General features: G+C 36.4%; 1 protein-coding gene across 1 annotated transcript in view; it reads right to left on the bottom strand.

The window, feature by feature from the left end:
- The window catches only part of Ly75 (lymphocyte antigen 75), a 110,973-nt gene that overhangs the window by 35,516 nt on the left and 56,485 nt on the right, over positions 1-18,972 (bottom strand). Inside the window, exons 24-32 of the mRNA XM_090342779.1 lie at positions 17,640-17,769; positions 15,534-15,760; positions 13,156-13,321; positions 11,934-12,101; positions 10,325-10,441; positions 6,997-7,191; positions 4,959-5,185; positions 2,218-2,386; positions 1,883-2,032 (exon numbers count right to left, since the gene is read on the bottom strand). Coding sequence (XP_090198905.1) covers positions 1,883-2,032; positions 2,218-2,386; positions 4,959-5,185; positions 6,997-7,191; positions 10,325-10,441; positions 11,934-12,101; positions 13,156-13,321; positions 15,534-15,760; positions 17,640-17,769 — 1,549 coding nt within the window. The remainder of the gene's footprint in view (positions 1-1,882; positions 2,033-2,217; positions 2,387-4,958; positions 5,186-6,996; positions 7,192-10,324; positions 10,442-11,933; positions 12,102-13,155; positions 13,322-15,533; positions 15,761-17,639; positions 17,770-18,972) is intronic.

The following is an 18,972-nucleotide window of genomic DNA, read 5'->3' as shown; positions in this document are numbered from 1 at the left end:
AAAGGGAAGGGGGGAAAACAAGATGATTGGGAGGTGGGGGAGAGGGAAATGGGGACAAAACACAAGAAGGTGTATCAATGTGTGAGAAGTAATGCACCTACTACCTGGTGAATATAACTGTAATCCCTATATACATTACAATAGAAAAGAAAGTTTCTTTAAAATCCAATATTTGTCATATTTACAAGTGCTAAAAATAGTTTCCCAGAACAAATATTTTTTCATATATATTATTTTAATTAATAGAAGGGTTACATTATATTCACCAGACAGAGGGTGTATTACTTCACAAACATTGATACCCTCTCTCATGTCTTGGTCCCCATTTACCTCCCCCCACCCCTGCTCCTTATCTTTTTTCCCCCCTCCCCTATCCTATTTCAAATAACCAAATACACATATGTACAACATATCAGATAACAAGGTGAAATACTGTAACAATATGAGATAACCAAGGAATAGCAAAAGAGATGAGAGGTAACATAGTACATTAAGGACAACAGTCACTCATTATAGAAAATTCTCAAGGTTTTTTTTAAATGTATGTGGTACTGAGGAATTGAAACCAGGCTTTGTGCATGTGAAGTGAGCACTCTACCACTAGACAATGCTCCCAGCCCCGCTTCTGGCTTTTTCTGTGTATGTGGTACTGAGGAATCAAACCCAGGGCTTCATGCATGCTGGGCATGCACTCTACCACTAGGCCACATTTCTGGCCCCAATTTCAGTCTTTTACAGGACATTGTATATCTTTGCATATGTTATCTCCATTCATTCATTCCTATCTTCAAAGTGAGTACCATTTTCTTTCTCATTATTCAGATGAGAAAAGAAACATTCAATAATTTCAACAGTGTCAAGTAAATACTATATGTATTTATAAGTAAATACTACATGTGGGAGTTGGGGACTTGAACCTCAACTGTCTGTCTCAAAAGCAGTATGCTTTCAGTAGATCTTTCTCATTTCTCTCAGGAGGAAGAGGCTTCTGTGTCAGAACATATCTGGCTTATAGTAGTTACCATGTGTATATGTGTACAACACATAGTTTCTTTGCAAGTATTCCTTGTATGTAGTTACATACTAACTAGAACATTTCCAGAGGTCAAGAGTCTTCCAAAAGTTAAGAAAATGAATTAGCTAAACTGTTGCGTGTCTGGCTAAATTGCTACCTGTATAGCTTTGGTCTTTGACATTCTCTAGTCTTCCTAGAAATCATGTAAATTTTGACTAAAGCTAGACTTACTGTGGGAGGACACCCATCACTATTGCCTCTCTACAAAGACCTGTCCCTACTGGGTTCTCAAGGTGTCAGACAATCCTTCTCACTCTCCACCTACCCATGCCTCACACTTCTCATTAACTTTCTTAGTTTCATTTTCATGAATCCACCACATACTTCTTTTCTTTTCCTTTTTTCTTTTGGTTGCATTCCCAAGGCTTGAATTCAGGGCCTGAATGCTATCCATGTGCTTTCTTTTGATGAATGTTAGTGCTTTCCTACTTCATCCAGAGCTTACTACCTATTTTTTGGTAGTTAATTGGAGATAGGAGTCTCATGAAACTTCTTACCTGGGCTAGCTTCTAACCATGATCCTCAGATGTCAATCTTCTGAATAGCTAGGATTACAGGAGTAGGCCATAAACATCTAGGTCATGTACTCGTTTCAATTGACAATTTCCAGTGACTATTTAAATATTCTATTGAGCTCTTCTATCATTAAATACTTAACCATTTTCTTTATGTGAAATGACATTATACAACTGTCAATGCTTTAAAAATACTTTCCTAAATGTAATACTTGTTTCTGATTATTTCCTTAAGAAAATGGCCTAAGAATTAAATTACAGATTCAAAAAGAAGGAACAAAGCGTAACTCACCAAGCTGTGCACAAAAGTCTTTGGCCTCTGAGAAACTGTGTAATGCCTGGTCAGCTGTATAGCAGTGATCAGCATACTGGACCCACTGTGACCCGTTGTCTTTTGCCTCTGGACATCTTGATGAGTATGTAAGAGGGGATAGTGCTTTAGCTGTGAAAGTGTTAGATACAGCTATAATAATGAGCAGAAAAGTGTGATTGCCTTTCTAAATCTCAGTCTTCCATTTCAAATGCTTCTACATTTAAAATCTTTAAAAACTGTCTTTGAGTATTTAGTCACAGGCATAAATTAGGTCACCATTTAGTAAATACAAGTTCACCAAAATCAAATCTTACCTTTTTTAGGTTTGTAGCAAATAGCACCATCCTTAATTGAATGGCAATTTTCATGTTGCCAAAGGCCCTTTGTGTCCAAGAACACACAGTTTCCAGGAGATGGTTGTTCTTTTTGTGGGATATAGTCAAAGGCACTGCCATCAGACCATTCAAAACTTAATTCTCTTCCCTATTTGAGTAGAGAGAACCTGAGGTCAGATAATGTGACTTCAAAAAAGCATAAAGAACAATATATAAATACCTTAATTAATATTAGAATGGAGTGTTAATTATTTATGTGCAAAAATTGTATATATGGACCTACTAGAATATTAGACCTGTATTTTCAATATATTGATTTAGGTCATTTGCAGAATTTAAGTGGGACTTTAAGAAATGGATACTCTATTTTGCTACTGGGTTTGTTTGTCTTTAACTGGGGCTTGGGCACTGTCCCTTAGCTTTTTTTTTTTTTTTTGCCAGTCCTGGGCTTGGGCTCAGGGCCTGAGCACTGTCCGTGGATTTTCTCAAGGCTAGGGCTCTACCACTTGAGCCACAGCACCACTTCTGGCTTTTTGCTATGTATGTGGTACCAAGGAATCAAACCTGGGTCTTCATGCATCTAGGCAAGCAGTCTACCACTAGGCCAAACTCCCGGCCCACGTCCCTTAGCTTCTTAAAGTCACTCTATCCCTTGGGCCATAGCTCCAAGGTTGCACTACTAGTTCTGGCTTTTTGCTAGTTAACTAGAGATAAGAGCCTCATGGACTTTTCTGTATAGGCTGGCTTTGAACCTTGATCCTCAGATATCAGACTCCCGAGTAGCTAGACTTATAGGAGTGAGCCACTGGTGCCCAGTTGGATTTATCTTTTGAAAGGATGTTTGTGTAGCTTGAAGTTAAATAGAATCAAATGGCTTCTATTTATCAAGACTACAGATTTATAGTCAGTCCATCCTATATCTTGTATCCCGTGTTTTATAGCTTAGTGGAATATATGTCTGGGTAGTTTCTTTCTATTTTTTAAGTTTATTTTTTTCAACTTTCATATATTTTTATTGTAATTAATAGAAGGGTTATATTATATTCACCAGATAGAAGGTGCATTACTTCACATACATTGATACCCTTTCTCATGTCTTGGTCCCCATTTCCCTCCCCCATCCCCACCCTCATCTTGTTTGTCTGGGTAGTTTCTACATTCCAGAGGCCAACAAAAAATAGGGAACAAGGAAGGAAAATATTTCCCAAGAAACTACAATGGCAACTTCTCCTTGGAGTCTACAATCAAACCTGATTCACTTATTTCTCTAGTTTGTTCTAAAGATTATTTAAATGAGGTCTATAACTCTATTCCTAATAGAGAGCTAGTCTTGCATCCCAAACATTATGATAAGTCTGTACATATACTGATAGGTTTTGAATAATGGTATAAAGATGTATTAATAAGCAGATTAATGTGTGTGTGTGTGTGTGTGTGTGTGTGTGTGTACTAATGTTAGAACCAGGGCTTCATACATAGCACTGGTGTCTGCTAGGTAGGTTCCTACACTCCAAGCACTATTTTGCTTTTAGTTATTTTTTTCAGAAAGCGTTTTCCCCTGTGCTGGCCTTGGAACATAATCTCACTATCTATACTTCTTGTGGATCTGTGATCACCATTGTACACTACCCTGCCTATCTTATTACTTAGGACAGGGTTTTGCTAGCTTTTTGCCCAGGCTGGTCCCAAACTATGATCCTTCCAACTTCCATCTCTGAAGTAGCTGAAATTATAGATATGTTTTACCTTACTTGGCCCAGAAGATTAATATTAATAGTGCTACTTTCTAGGGGAGAAGTTGGAAGAAAGTATATAAGCATTAAGTATTTGAGCTGGCTATTGTTAAATTTTGTGTAAAGTTTCAATGAAAGTATTATTATTCTGATTATTCTTATTTTATAGATAAAGAAATAGGGTTGCAAAGGATATGTGATTTAAGACCATCCAGCACATAAACAAAAAATGTGCTACTGGTACTGAGATTCAGGTTTCTCCGATTCTATGCTATCCTTTTTTTTTTTTTTGCCAGTCCTGGGCTTCAGCTCAGGGCCTGAGCACTGCCCTTGGACTTTCTCAAGGTTAGAGCTCTACCACTTGAGCCTCAGCACCACTTCTGGCTTTTTTCTATGTATGTGGTACCGAGGAATCGAACCAGGGTCTTCGTGCATGCTAGGCAAGCACTTTAACCACTAGGCCAAACTCCCGGCCCTATGCTATCCTTTTTTACAAGCTTTACAATTGGTCAGTGCCAAACATGCTTTTGAGTTATGAGTCCACTGAGTCCATAGGTTTTCCTGGCCATTTGCCTACATGCAGTCTAAAAATGTAACTAATTTACTGCATATATGCAACACAAAATCACTAAACAAACCATTTCCTAAGATTTAATCTGACATGGTATTTTGATATTTGTTAGCATTTCCAATCCTTTTTTTTTGTTGTTGTTGGGCTTGAACTCAGGGCTTAGGTGCTGTCTCTGAGCTTTTGTGCTCAAGGCTAGTGCTGTGCTACTTTAAATCACAGCTCTGCTTCTGTTATTTTGGTAGTTGGAGATAAGAGTCTCATAGATTTTCCTGTCTAGGCTGGATTTGAACCCATGATTCTTAGGTTTCAGCTTCTGAGTAGCTAAGATTACAGATGTGAGTCCCCAGTGCCTAGCAAGTTTCTAACCCATAAAGCAACAGACTTGAGAAACAGCTGGAAGAAAAATAAAGACTTACATCGTGACTTGAGAGGCCAACCCATAGTGGAAATCCATCACGTTTTACGATATCTTCCAGAAAGAGCTGGTCTTGTGGGTCATGAACACTGGCCAGATATCCTCCACTATGAGAACATACGTTTAATGCTTCATACCATGTGACTTTTTTCTGAATAACATTATAAATGCCATCTTCATATGGAATAAGCTGTGGCAGTGTAGTATTATATTCTTTCTTGTAGTCAACTACAATACATATTATGTTTAAAATAAAAGTGTTAATTATCAAAGTTGTTATTTTAAATATGTATTTTAGACACAATGAAATGCCACCATTTAAAAAGCTAAATAAAACTGAGTTTGTTATTCATGAGGAGGTCAGATACACAATTTACTGGAAAATACATAGTTAGGCCTTTAAATATTATAGTTATTTTAGTGGGATTAAAAAAAGACATAGACATGGTATTTACTTAAGTAATTCTTGTAAAAATCTAGATACATAAGGCCATTTAGTATGACGCTAAATGAAAGGACCTCTAGGATATAGAAACAAAAGCCATATAATGAGTGATTGTTATCCTTAATGTAATATGTTATCTCTCATCTCTTTTGTTGTCCCTTGGTTATCTCATATTTTTACAGTATTTCACCTTGTTATCTGATATACTGTATATATGCTCGATTGGTTATTTGAAATTGGATAGGGAAAGGGGAAAAACAGCATGAGCGGCGGGCGGCGGGGGTAGGGAAATGACATGAGAAAGGGTATCAATGTTTGTGAACTAATACACCTTCTATCTGGTGAATATAATGTAACCCTTCTATTAATTACAATAAAAATATATGAAAAAAAGAAATTCTTGTAATAGCCAGAGACAGAAAAATAACAGCAATGCAGTGGTAATGGAATTGTTGGCCCCTACAGTATGTGAGATGAACTACAGAGGAGAAATTTATCTGCCTCTGGAGACAGAAAGCCTGCTTTGAAAATCAGAGTATGGAAACTAAAGCTGAAGAGAAATAAGCAAGGGAGCACCGAAAATGATGGTGTGTAATGATGAGGGTATTGCAAAGAGACAGAGAAAAGGCAAGTGCTCTCAATGGGCAAAGCTATTTGAGCGAAACATCAAATATCATAAATGCTGGATAACTATCCAAGGTATACAACAAATAATATACTGGTTCTAGAGGGCTAAGTTATATTAAATGGAATTTTACTCATTGATTAGAAATAATGAAACTGTACCAATTTTAAAGAAAGGGAAAGTCTTCGAAAAGAATATGTTAGGTGAAGTAAATCAGGCCCACAGAGACAAAGGATCCATGTTTTCTCCTGTACGTGGAAGCTAGCTCTAGCTTATAAACTTCATAAGTAAATGTGTTGGATGGTGTATGAAAGTGTATGCAAATGTATTAAGTGAATGACATGAGTTGGCACAGGAGAGATCTCAAATAGTGTCATTTCTTAGAAATCCAAAAATCAAAGGTCAGCAAAATAAAAGACCAGGAAGTAGGGGTGGGGTGGGGTGTGGTCTAGAGGAAAGAGGCAGATGAATGAAAAGGGGAAAGATGAAGACAAGAATCCTAAGTATAGCTTACAAAATTTAAAAAAAGTGAGGGAAGGGGTAGGAGAGGGATGAGTGATAATGTTGAAAGAAGTGACATTGATCAAGACATATTGCATTCATAAACTTCTTTGTTAAATGGCAAATGCTTTGTACAACTACTATAGAATAATAATTTTCAAAAGCATAAAAGAAAAGAAGGTAAACAGATAAAGCCTAGGAACTTTCTATTTTATCTCTCCATCTTTTCAGTCCACTCCTAAATTTAAGAGTATTCACATTGTTAAAGAAAACACTTGGGATAGCTATATCCTAACTTAACTCATTCTCAACTGTATAGCCAAGTTTTCCTACTATGGTTCAATCCTTCTTCATTCATCATGAGCAATGAACGTGTAAGACAAACTGTGGCATGGGACGAATGCTCAGGAAGTGCACATGGCCTTAACCTGCCCTGGCGTGGAAACTACTCTGCACATACTTACTTACCCAATTCAATTTTACAGGAAAAAATGCTGTGCTGGTGAAAATAAAGTGTTTCTTCAATAACATTAAAGGGTTGAATATCCCAGAAGCCATCGGTACTCAAGCCAGCCAAAAACTTTCCATTTTTCACAGTTGGTCTTCCTGCTCGCCAGTGTGTATAGGACAGTGAAGTTTTATCAAGCCATATCAGAGAATTATCTAGAGAAGAAATATTTTTCCCCTAGGCTTAGAGATTAAGATGTACAGGTACAGGTTAATATTTCAAATGACTAACGTCTTCCTTCTTTTTGTCTCTACCTTCTGAAAGATTGTGTGATTGTGTACATCTCTTTACAATATTTTCTGGATATAACAGCAAATATTTGTTTTAGTTAAAAATAAGAATATAAGCTGTAAATAAAAATTTACCTATAATACTGCCCTTCAATTGTTTATCATTTGGTCATTTTCACCAAATATCATTTTTTTATTGTAATTAGTAAAAGGGTTACATCATATTTGCCAGATAGAAGGTACATTAATTCACATACATTGATACCCTTTCACATGTCTTGGTACCCGTTTCCCTCCCCCAAATATCATTTTTCTTATACAGGTTAAACTTCAGTTGAAATGATCACAAATATTTTATTAAAAATCACTGATATTTTACTTAATAGGTGACAAATCTCTTCTCTGGACATAATGTGAAGACAACTGAGCGATGGTTCACTTTTTAGAAAGATGTGAAGACATTCAATATGGAAGAGGCAAATTTCTCAGCAAACGGTGCTGAAGAGTTAGGTATTCATGTGCTCAAACATGAGGCTGGGCTCCTAGCTGTCACCACAAAACCCAGCAATAAGAGTAGACAAAGCCTCCTCACATGTGCATAAGTGGTTAAAAAAAACATTAGGTAAGTCATACGTCATCAAAATGATAAACTTATGCAGCCAGGAAAAGTGATGGGTAATAATTGCTCGGGCAAATCATTTATCTCATAAAACAGCCATAATATTTAAATGTTAAATGTTTAAAACTTAATAAGCAAAAGATGAATGACTCAATTAAAAAATGAATAGAGATTTTTTGGCAAACTTTTCCCAAATATCTTTGTTTCAGTGAATATATAAATAAGATGCTAATGAAATTATAAAAATCATACCTACTTTTTTCTTTTTTTATTGTGATTAATAGAAGGGTTACATTATATTCACCAGATAGAAGGTGCATAACTTCACAAACATTGATACCCTTTCTTATGACATGATCCCCATTTCCCTTCCACCCTCTTCCCGCTTATCTTGATTTCCCCCTTCCCTATCCAATTTCAAATAACCAGTTAAGTACATATAAAATATATCAGATAACAAGGAATCTCTGCTAGGAAAACCCAAGGTTTCTACTGATTATGACAAATGAGGGAGACTATTGGGTCTATGTTCCTTTGAGTCTGGCTTACTTCACTTAATATGATTTTTTTTCTAAGTGAATAGAGATTTCTTTAAAGATGATATTTGGCAAATAACCAATAAACATAAAAAGATGCTTCAAATCCTTATCATCAGGGAAATCTAGTATAATATCATACTCACCTAAATGTCTATCATCAAAAAAACAGAAAAAACATCTTGGCCTAGACATCAAAACCCTTGCACTGGTGATAGCAATAGAAAATGAACAGATAAATTGGGAAACAACTGGCTAGCTCTCCAAAGAAATAAAAGATAAAGCCATTCCAAAATGGTATATGAAAGTGAATATCCATGGGAAATACAAACATGTCCACACATACACTTGAACATGAATGTTCAGAGAAACATTCCTTATTTATACTAATGAAGTTGCTAGCCTGATTGAGGGCTCTTAGCCCTGTTTAGGAAGAGTTCTGTCATCCTTTCCTGTACATAGCACTGTTCTCTGGGCTCTGCTTTTTACTGATGACCAGCTCTCTAGCAACCCTTAACACTTGTCTGCATCAGGGCCATACCACAAATGCTGTGAAAGATTTGATTTTTGTTGGCTCCTGTGTCACTTATATGTCCTCTTTCATTTTTTCCTTCTCCCAACTTAAGTTACCAGTTTTCAGATGGACACTGCATGCAGTAGTACCCTTCTAAAGTTGCCAAAGAGAGTCACTCTTTTACATCTTGCTTGAAGTGACTCTTGGTGGCCACACTGTCTTAGTGTTTCTCATGATCTACTGTTGAAAAGTCAGACAGCTTTAAAGATATCGAAGTGTATACATATATGTGGTATATTAAGTATTTTGAAACAACTTAGACAATGATTTATAGACATAAATTAAGAAGTACATTTTAATACAATATCAAATTTGCTTTTGCCTGAAATATCATTCTATATTTCCCTCATTTTTACAAAAAAAGCTTTCAGGTCTGAAAATGCTTTTTCAGAACATGGAATATATTTTCAGTTGTTTATGGTAATATAACTACACCAGAGGGTGGAATTTAAATACATCTCTCTATCCTGGGTTTGGTCTCTACAGCCTAATAAAGGCCATTGTTTCTTCAGTCAATTTCAGAGAAAATCTAGGAACTTTCTACCTATTTTATCTCTTCATTTTCCCTCTACTCCTAAATGTAGGAGCACTCAAATGTTGTTGAAGATAAGATTTGGCCAGTTAAGTCCTAAATTGACAAACTCTTCCACAATTGGCAAACTAAGTCTTCTCTTTCATGTGGTAGTATAATCTCCATTAATTTATCCATGGTTAACTCTCATTTAAGGAAAACCTTGGCAACATCAAGATATGGATGGGGGGCCGGGAGTTTGGCCTAGTGCTTGCCTAGCATGTATGAAGACCAGGGTTTGATTCCTTGGTACTACATACATAGAAAAAAGCTGGAAGTAGTGTTGTGGCTCAAGTGGTAGAGCTCTAGCCTTGAGAAAGGTCCCAGGAAAGTGCTCAGGCCCTGAGTTCAAGCCCACAACTGACAAGAAAAAAGATATGGATGGACTGGACAGCAAAGAAACAGTCCTATGTTTCACTGGCCACATCTGAGCAGCCCAGCCTCTTTTTCTGCTCTACCTCTGGTGCACTGTTCTGTGCTCCCATGAAAACATCTTTAGGCTACATGTGCACTGTTCATATTTTCGGTCCACAGATTTTCTTTTTCTTAAGGAAAAAGAAAAGAACCTTATAAATGGACCTTGTTTCTCCTAAGTTATATTCATGTTAAAAAATATTCACATCAATCATACCTTAGTAGTTTGACCCAAATTTCAAATACTTCATCTCACTGTCAGATCAGGCAACTTGGTTTTTTTTAAGCCAGTGGTAATGTCTTGATGAAATGCTAATAAAAAGAAAGTTAGATTCACCACTTACTTTCATAAGTTATTCCTAGCATAACCCAGGAAGCCATGTAACTGAAGTATAGAAGTTGATCAAGAACAAAGTTATTTTCCTTTTCATCTCGAATACTCAGAATATGTGCTTTTGAATCTGTTAATAAGAAATAGTAATTTTAATAACTACTTATCTGGAACTCAACTTTGGTTAATATATCAATATTCTTTAAAGCTTAAATAAAATTGGAAAACTAGAAAGAAACAAATGAAACATTTAATTCGATTTCATTGTATACAAATGAACAGGTTAAGAAGTTTTCAAACACTTTGATGTGAAGTTTGATTCCAGAGAACAGTGGAAATTTCAGTATTTCTAAACTATATTATTTCTCAGGAAATTAACTGAGGAAATTATCAGAAAAGCTCTAGATAAACAAACCTGCTTGGGAACATTGGCTTAAACACAATTAAACTAGGTATCTTATAGCAATATTTCTTAATGTATATGCTAATACACTCGATAATATCTCTCAGTAGGTATGTAGTCTAGTGTTCCTTAACCTGATGTTCATCTTGAGATGAGAGATTTTCATCTCATAAGACCAGAGCTATGTAGAGCACATTTTGTGGAATAAAATGATTTGGTGTTTTCCACAGGTGTTTCCATAAGGTTCATGGTTCTATCAGTTGCACTGTGCAAAAGTGATGAATCCTCAGAAGATTTAATTGGCAACTTCTCCTAGGTCTTGAGAGCTGAAATTGTATGGGTGTTACTTAGTGGTATATCTAAGCTTCGAACTAGTGATACTATCCTATTTTCAACGTAGCCTTAGTCTAGCTAGTTTAGCATTTTGTTGTCTTCTCTAGTATACTTTCCTTTTTACACTAGAAGATGCAAAGACAAACTATTCTCTAACTGATGTTTTTTTGATTAGTCACAGGGCTTGAACTCACAGCCTGGGTGCCAAGCTGTCCCTGAGTTTTTTTTGCTCAAGGCTAGTGCCCTACCACTTTGAGACATAGCTCCACTTCCACTCCTATATTTTTCATTTTAACTTTACTTTCAACATTTAATTTTATTATTATTATTATTGCTAGTTGTGAGGCTTGAACTCAGGGCCTGAGCACTGTCCTTGGGCTTTTCTTAAAGGTAGAACTCTGCCGCTTAAGCCACAGCACTACTTCCAGCCTTTTCTATGTATGTAGTACTGAGGAATCAAACCTGGGTCTTTCTGCATGCTAGACAAGCACTCTATGCCTAGACCAAACTCCTGGCTCATAATTTCAACATTTAATTTAATTTAATTTTTTTTTTGCCAGTCCTGGGCTTAAGCTCAGGGCCTGAGCTCTGTCCTTGGATTTTTCTCAAGGCTAGAGTTCTACCACTTGAGCCTCAGCACCACTTCCGGCTTTTTCTAAGTATGTGGTACCAAGGAATTGAACCTGGGTCTTCGTGCATGCTAGGCAAGCACCCTACCACTAGGCCAAACTCCCGGCCCCTCAACATTTAATTTTAATACTCTGTCATTGACAATGTGGAAATTAAGAGATATTGTATCTGAGATTTAGTATTAATGAAAAATACATAGAACGCAAGTCACACAAAAGTTAACATGGCACAGTACATGACAGTACAATGTACATACTCAGTTCCCGGCATTTAGAGTGAACTTCATCCTGGGTTGCTACCTTGTGTCTGTTCTTTGTTATCATGAAAATGTAGCAGGAGTTCTGAAATGCTATCCATGGAGTGTTTAGAACAGGAGATGGACATTTAACACTGCTAACTGGTTTGACCTCTTTTTCAGTCTCATCTAGAAAAAAGAGTTAATGGTAAGAATTAAAATTTGAGATGGAAATGTTAAATCCTGTTCCTAGTCATTAGGCCTGATTTGTAGGAAACATTCAGGAAGCTGAGACGTAGCAGCTGGTATGGTTTATGTTCTGCTTCTATTCAAATAGGCATGGAGAAACCTGGCATAGAGAAGCCTGGCTTTCTGAAAGCAGGAAATTATTCAACTTAATTTTCTCACCCCTGCTGAGGCCTTCTCAGAGAAACAAGACACCTATGCTAATTAATAATAAGCACCTGAGTATTGCTTTGAGATTTCATTGTCTAGTTTCTGTTTATTGACATCTTGAGATGTCTCTTAATAGAACATTTTAATGAAGTACTCGATATTTAAAGTAAGTTATTCCTTTAACCAAATCAACCAAAGATTATTTAAAATGTGGTCTCTTGAAAATCTGATTTTTTTCCTCTATGAAAAGAAAAATATGCCATATAGATACGCTCTGCTTAAATCCATCTGATGAGATATTTACTAGAGATCTTCAGTGTCCGTGTTTCACCACTTCATAAAAATGTCCTTTTGTCTCTGAAATATTGTATTCTTGCTACCACAAATCCACAGGTATAGCTCTGATGGGTGAAAAATACTTTCATACAACTGGGTCAGAGATTGAAGACTCTATGGACTTATTCACCCAAGTGAGTCTGAACAATAGTTCACAGAATGTTCGTTCCTATTAAGAACTATGAGTGAATTCCCACAAAACTATTTTTCTAAAATGATCTAAATATAAGCCATATGGAAATGAAGTTAAGTAACATGGGATGTTAAACATCAATCAACATTGTCAACAGATATAAAAATAAAAATAAAATATTTCAGAAACAAAATGCCAAAATGTTGAATAAGTAACATTGTATGTGAATTCAAGTTGCTGCATGAAATTTTGCTGGAAAAAGGATATGATTATAATTTCTTCTCAACTCCAAAATCAGATTTTATAAAATGACTCCCCTAATATTTTACAACTCAAGAAACTTATATGTAAGAAAGAAAACATCTTAAATTCACATACTTCCTGGGTAGTAGCAAATAGCCCCTGGTTGGTTATCATTGCAATCAGCTGTTTTCCAGAATCCATCAGTGTCTAGTATTACACAGTCTTCAAGTTGCTGGCTGTTTTCAGCCCAGCGACTAAAATGAAGATGCTTCCCATCAGACCAACCAAAGCTGAGTGCATCCTAGAGGGGACAGAGATACATTATATGCTTCTATTATCCCTTTTGAGACCCCTGAAGTCATTCCAATAACTTAATTTTGTTTTATATTTAACATATATCTACATAACACTGTGTGTTAATCTCTGTCCCACTGACTCTGTGTGTGTGTGTTGAATTCTGGGTCTGGGTGTTTTCCCTGAATTCTTCTGCTCAAGGCTCGCACTCTACCACTTTGAGCCACAGCGCCACTTCTGGTTTTCTGGTAGTTAATTGGAGATAAGAGTTTCATGGACTTTCGTGCCTGGGCTGGTGTATCTAGGATTACAGGCATGAGCCACCATCACCTGGTGACAACCATGTAAGAGATGGATTATTATTTCCACATCACAGAGGGTATCTAACCATCTGTACAGTCACATAGACATTGAATAGCAGCCTGGCCTGCCGGTCACTGGAGTTTATAGTCCTAACCAAGTGCTATGTTGCTTGTTGGAAAAAGCAGGCTACAATGGAATGAGGACCATTGCAGGCACAGATTCTACAGAGACACTAGGGCATGGTGGAAAGGCAAAAATCATACTTCCAGGAGGCCATGTGTGAGGCTCCAATGGCTTGGGGACTCATTGGACTGAAATCAGTATACAAAGCTTTCTAGAGTGACAACACTGTTTTTCTTTTAAAAGATTATTCTTGGCTGGGAGTTTGGCCTAGTGGTAGAGTGCTTGCCTAGCATGCACGAAGACCTGGGTTTGACTCCTCAGTACTACATACGTAGAAAAAGCTGGAAGTGGTGCTGAGGCTCAAGTGGTAGAGCTTTGGCCTTGAGAAAGCCCAAGGACAGTGCTCAGGCCCTGAACTCAAGCCCAGGACTGGCACAAAAATAAATAAATAAATAAATAAATAAATAAATAAATAAATAAATAAAGATTACTCTTTAAGTTCACTCTTGCTAAGCTTTTAATTTAATTAAATTAATTAATTTACTTATTTATTTTGCTGGTCATGGGGCTTGAACTCGGCCTGGGTCCTATCCCTGAGCTCTTCAGCTCAAGGCTACCACCCTACCCCTTGAGCCACAACCCCACTTCCCATTTTCTAGTGATTAACTGAAGATAAGAGTCTCATGTTCTTTAATGAATGATTGTTGTCCTTAATGTACTATGTTGTCTCTCATCTCCTTTGCTGTCCCTTGGTTATCTCATATTGGTATAGTATCTCACTTTGTCATCTGATATATTGAATTTATTTGTATTTGGATATTTGAAATTTGATAGGGAAGGGGGGAAAACCAAGACAGGTGGGGGGTGTTGGGGGGGGAGGGAAATGGGTACCAAGACATGTGAAAGGGTATCAATGTATGTGAATCAATGCACCTTCTATCTCTCAAATATCATGTAACCCTTTTACTAATTACAATAAAAATTTTTAAAAAAATAAATAAAAAAATAAAAAATAAAAAGTCAAAAAAAAAAAAAGAGTCTCATGTTCTTTAGTGCCTGGGCTAGCTCTGAACCATGATCCTCAGATCTCAGCCTCCTGAGTAGCTAGGATTACAGGCATAAGCCACTGTGCCCAGCCAGCTTTTAGTTTTAATTTCTGTTGAAGAACATCTACTAACCATCTCACATAATTATATTTCTTGTCCTTCCATTCCTCTTCTTTCTTGTTGTTTTTCCTTTCTTTCCCTTTCCTCTCCTTACATTAATTATATAGGAGTGATTTCATTATATTTTTATACATATACAATATGAATTCCAGATAATCTTACCCTCTATCATTCTCCTTTCCACCTTCCTACAAAACAATCTCCAGAGATTTCCTTATTCTATTTTCATAGCTGCAAACAATCTATTCCAACCATATTTAGCCTCCTTTATGTGAACCCAACATGATCCTGCCTGATTTGTTTTTTAACTCTTCTCAACCTCTGTAGCTGAAGAGCTATAGCACCTCCCAATTCTAGCTCTGTCTCTTTGTTTATAATAAATAGGGAAAGAGCCCAATTGTTTATATCCACTATAGTCTGTTTTAAAAATCTCCTCTAATAAAGCCCTAGAAGTTTTACTTGTGGAAAGATAACTACCATACACACCCAAAAACATATAATTATGAAATGCACTGAAATAAGATTGAAGATCTCCGGATCTGTGTTGATTTACTACAGTAGATGGAACAAAACCCATAAATCTTGCAGACTTTAGACCAGCCCTGACAGCTGGAAGTGAGAACTCACGTCTTGACTGGAAAGTCCAATCCAAAGAGAGGAGTTCCACCGGACGGCCTGCACCGAGAGGAAGGCCTGTTGGTACGGGTCTGTGATGCTCACAAGGTGCATGTGCTCACTCTCACACTCCTGTAGGGCCGCATGCCAAGTGAGTGTCTTCGGGATTATTTTGTACAGGTTATTTTGATACTTTACAGTTTCTGAAATATTCTGCAAGGGCTGTCTATCTTCAAAATCTGTGTGTAAAAGAAAACATCACAATAGCCTCCCATGTTCTGCAAGCTAGGGCATTTTCAGACTTCCTCGCTTACTGATCCACTTCAGATACTACTTGCCCATATATTAATTTTAGATTTGAAGTGGGAGAATCAAGTATGTCTTCCTGTATATCTTAGGTAGAATATAGGACCTGTGGCATAGGGTTTTAAAAATCTGAAGAAAATTTGGTTTAGCTGCTCTGATTTGGGAAGTAGAAAAGCTATTAAAAAATAATAGCCCACAGTAAGATTACTGGTTCATGGTGGCAGGAAAGGCCTCCTTTATCTGAACTCTTTACTGGGAAAGGTATTTAGAAATGTCCCCTTGTCAAGTTTTCAACTGGGAGAGATTGCTGCCACAGAAAAATATATGAAGGTTTCAGGATGTATTTGAATTCTGCCTTGCTCACAAGATTTATCTGAATAAGGCAGTTACCACAGTGTGTAGGGTAAATGAATAAAGATTTAGCAAAAAAGAAAAAAAAGTACAGGAATTATTTACTTAAAATTCTCGTTGTGTGACAAAGTTTTTTCTTAAGCATTCATTAAAACTCACTGTAGCCAGAGCTGAGAGCTTGGCCTAGTGGTAGAGTGCTTGCCTCGCATGCACAAAGACCTGGATTTAATTCCTTAGTACCACAGGCCTTGACTTCAAGCACGAGGATTGGCAAAACAAAAAAAAAACACCAAAAAAACAAAACAAAACTCACTGTAGTCAATAAAAAACAAAGCAATATTTATTTTCAAAATATGGATAGATTTTATGTTTGTTTTTTCCTACAATGCTAAGGTTTGAATCCAGGACTTTATGCCTGTTGACAAGTAATTTACCACATGAGCCATGTCCCCAGCTTTTTAAAGTTATTTTTCAGATAGGGTCTTGCATTTTGTCTAGGACAGCCTAGACTGCAAACCTTCTACTATGCCTCCAACATAGCTGGATGACAATTGTCCACCATGACTGCCAGCTTGTTTTGTGGTTTTATTGATAACTTATTGACCAGGATATCCTTGAATTTTGTTCGTCTTAATCTCTGTCTCTCAAACAGCTGGAATTACAGACATAAGAAATTATGCCCAATTTAATTTGGTTGGTTGGTTTGTTTTCCTTTTAACACTCTATCTCCTTTTCTTTCTCCCTCCCCTCTCCTTCCCTCTCTTTCTTCCTGCCTTCCTTCCTTCTTCTCCTTCCTTCCTTTTTTGTGCTAGTCCTGGAGCTTGAACTCAGCGCTTCGATGCTGTTCCTGAGCTTTGTTTCTCAAGGCTAGTACTATCACTTTGAGTCAGAACTCTATTTCCAATATTTTTGGTAGTCAAAGAGTCACTTTCCTTCCGGGGCTGGCTTTGAACAGTGGTCCTTAGATCTGTCTTCTGAGTAGCTAGAATTACAGGCATTAAGCCACTGGTACTGGTGTGGTTTCTATTTTTAAGTACACATTTAACTTTTATATGGATTATAGAAATCCACTGACAATTAATTGCTAACAGTGGTCGCATTCTTCTTTATTAGTACTGAACTAAATAAAAAATACTGTTGTTTGTTAGTCTTTCCCCCAGAGAAAAACTAAATCTGAGAAATACTAGAAAGGCCAAAATTCAACCATACCTGATTCTTAGTAAACGACTACTACTAACATATTTTATGTTTAACTAAGTACTATAATGATACATAAACAATATTTCATGAGATGCATCATTAAGTTAAGATAAATTTTCTCAGGCTGGAATTTTAAGCCATGTAAGTACAAATTTACACAAATTTATTGATATGATTTTGTAAAAAAAACTTCTGTATCTAACAGCACAAAGCAGCACAATTTTATATATATAATTTATATATATATATGATAGTTGATACCTGAGTATTTTTGACAGAGAGACACAAAATGGCTTTCAGTGCAGGAAGTGAAATTCCAGGTCCCAGTGAAAGGTGATTTGTGAAGATTGAGCAGTAGAGCACAGTGGTAGAGGGAATCTTCCTCAAAGAACTAAACAAAAAGGCAACATGGACACAGTCATGTAACTAACAGTATAAAGATCAGCAAGAAAATATTTGCATCCCAAATTGGAGCTTTCCCCTTGCTAAAAAAAAAAAAAAACAACTCAAATGAAGGAACTAATTACATCCTTTCTAAGAAAACCTGACACACTAGGAATAGGGCAATTAACTTTAGAAATTAAAGAAAAAATAGATCATGGAAATACTGGCAAATATATTTTCAAACAGATAAGTTGTCAGAATTCAATAATAAAACTAAATATTCTGTTTTCAGTTTTGACAATTCAAACAAGCAAAAACAATTTTTTAATTCAACCATTTGTAAATATTTTGTATTATAAAATAGAGAATTTACTCTAGAGCTTCGGTTGCATACTATTTACTATGAAAATTTCATATATTAAAATTATGTTAACTCTATAATTGACAATATTAGGCATGGAAATTTGCTTACAATACAACATCCTATTTTTTCTTTTTGCCTAGAAACCAGCATTCGATCTTGATCCTTCTCACCTCTACTGCCTACTGCATAGTATAATTATACACCACGCCTACCTTGTTGTTGAGATAGGATCTCACTAATTTTTTTTTGTCTGAAATAGCCCCGCAAACAGTGCTTCTTTCATTTCTGCCTATCAAGTAGCTGAGATTTCAATATGGAACACCAGACCTAAGTCTACTGATTTATAAATTCAATTTTTAGGCTGGACTCATGACTCAAGTGGTAGAAAGACAGCTAAGCAAGCTTAATGAATGTAAGATCATGAGGCGCAAATATTGGTACCAGCAACAAAAAAGAATATTGAAATTAGACTGTTATATTAATTTCTTTGTCTTTGTACAAAGGTGCCTATATCCAGCAAGTAGTCAGCGGAAACAGTGGGCCTCCATATCCATTTTAAGCCTAATTAGAATCAAAAGAGTGACCTATTTCCTTTCCTTGTTTCTCATTGAAGAAAATATCAGGAAATGAAGGTGTGGCTCAAGTGGTAGAGCCTTGAGCTGAAAAAGATAAGGAATAGTATCCAGGTCCAGCACACCCACATACCCCCAAAAAACCAAAAACAAAAAAACACCAAGACTTGAGAAAGGGTATCAATGTATGTGAAGTAATGCACTGTCTATCTGGTGAATATAATGTAACCCTTCTATTAATTACAATAAAAATATATGAAAAAACAACCAAAAA

The sequence above is a fragment of the Megascapheus bottae genome, chromosome 12 (assembly GCF_031878675.1).
Source record: "Megascapheus bottae isolate mThoBot1 chromosome 12, mThoBot2.hap1, whole genome shotgun sequence".
Classification (NCBI taxonomy): Eukaryota; Metazoa; Chordata; class Mammalia; order Rodentia; family Geomyidae; genus Megascapheus; species Megascapheus bottae.
This window is presented reverse-complemented; position numbering and strand designations above follow the sequence as displayed.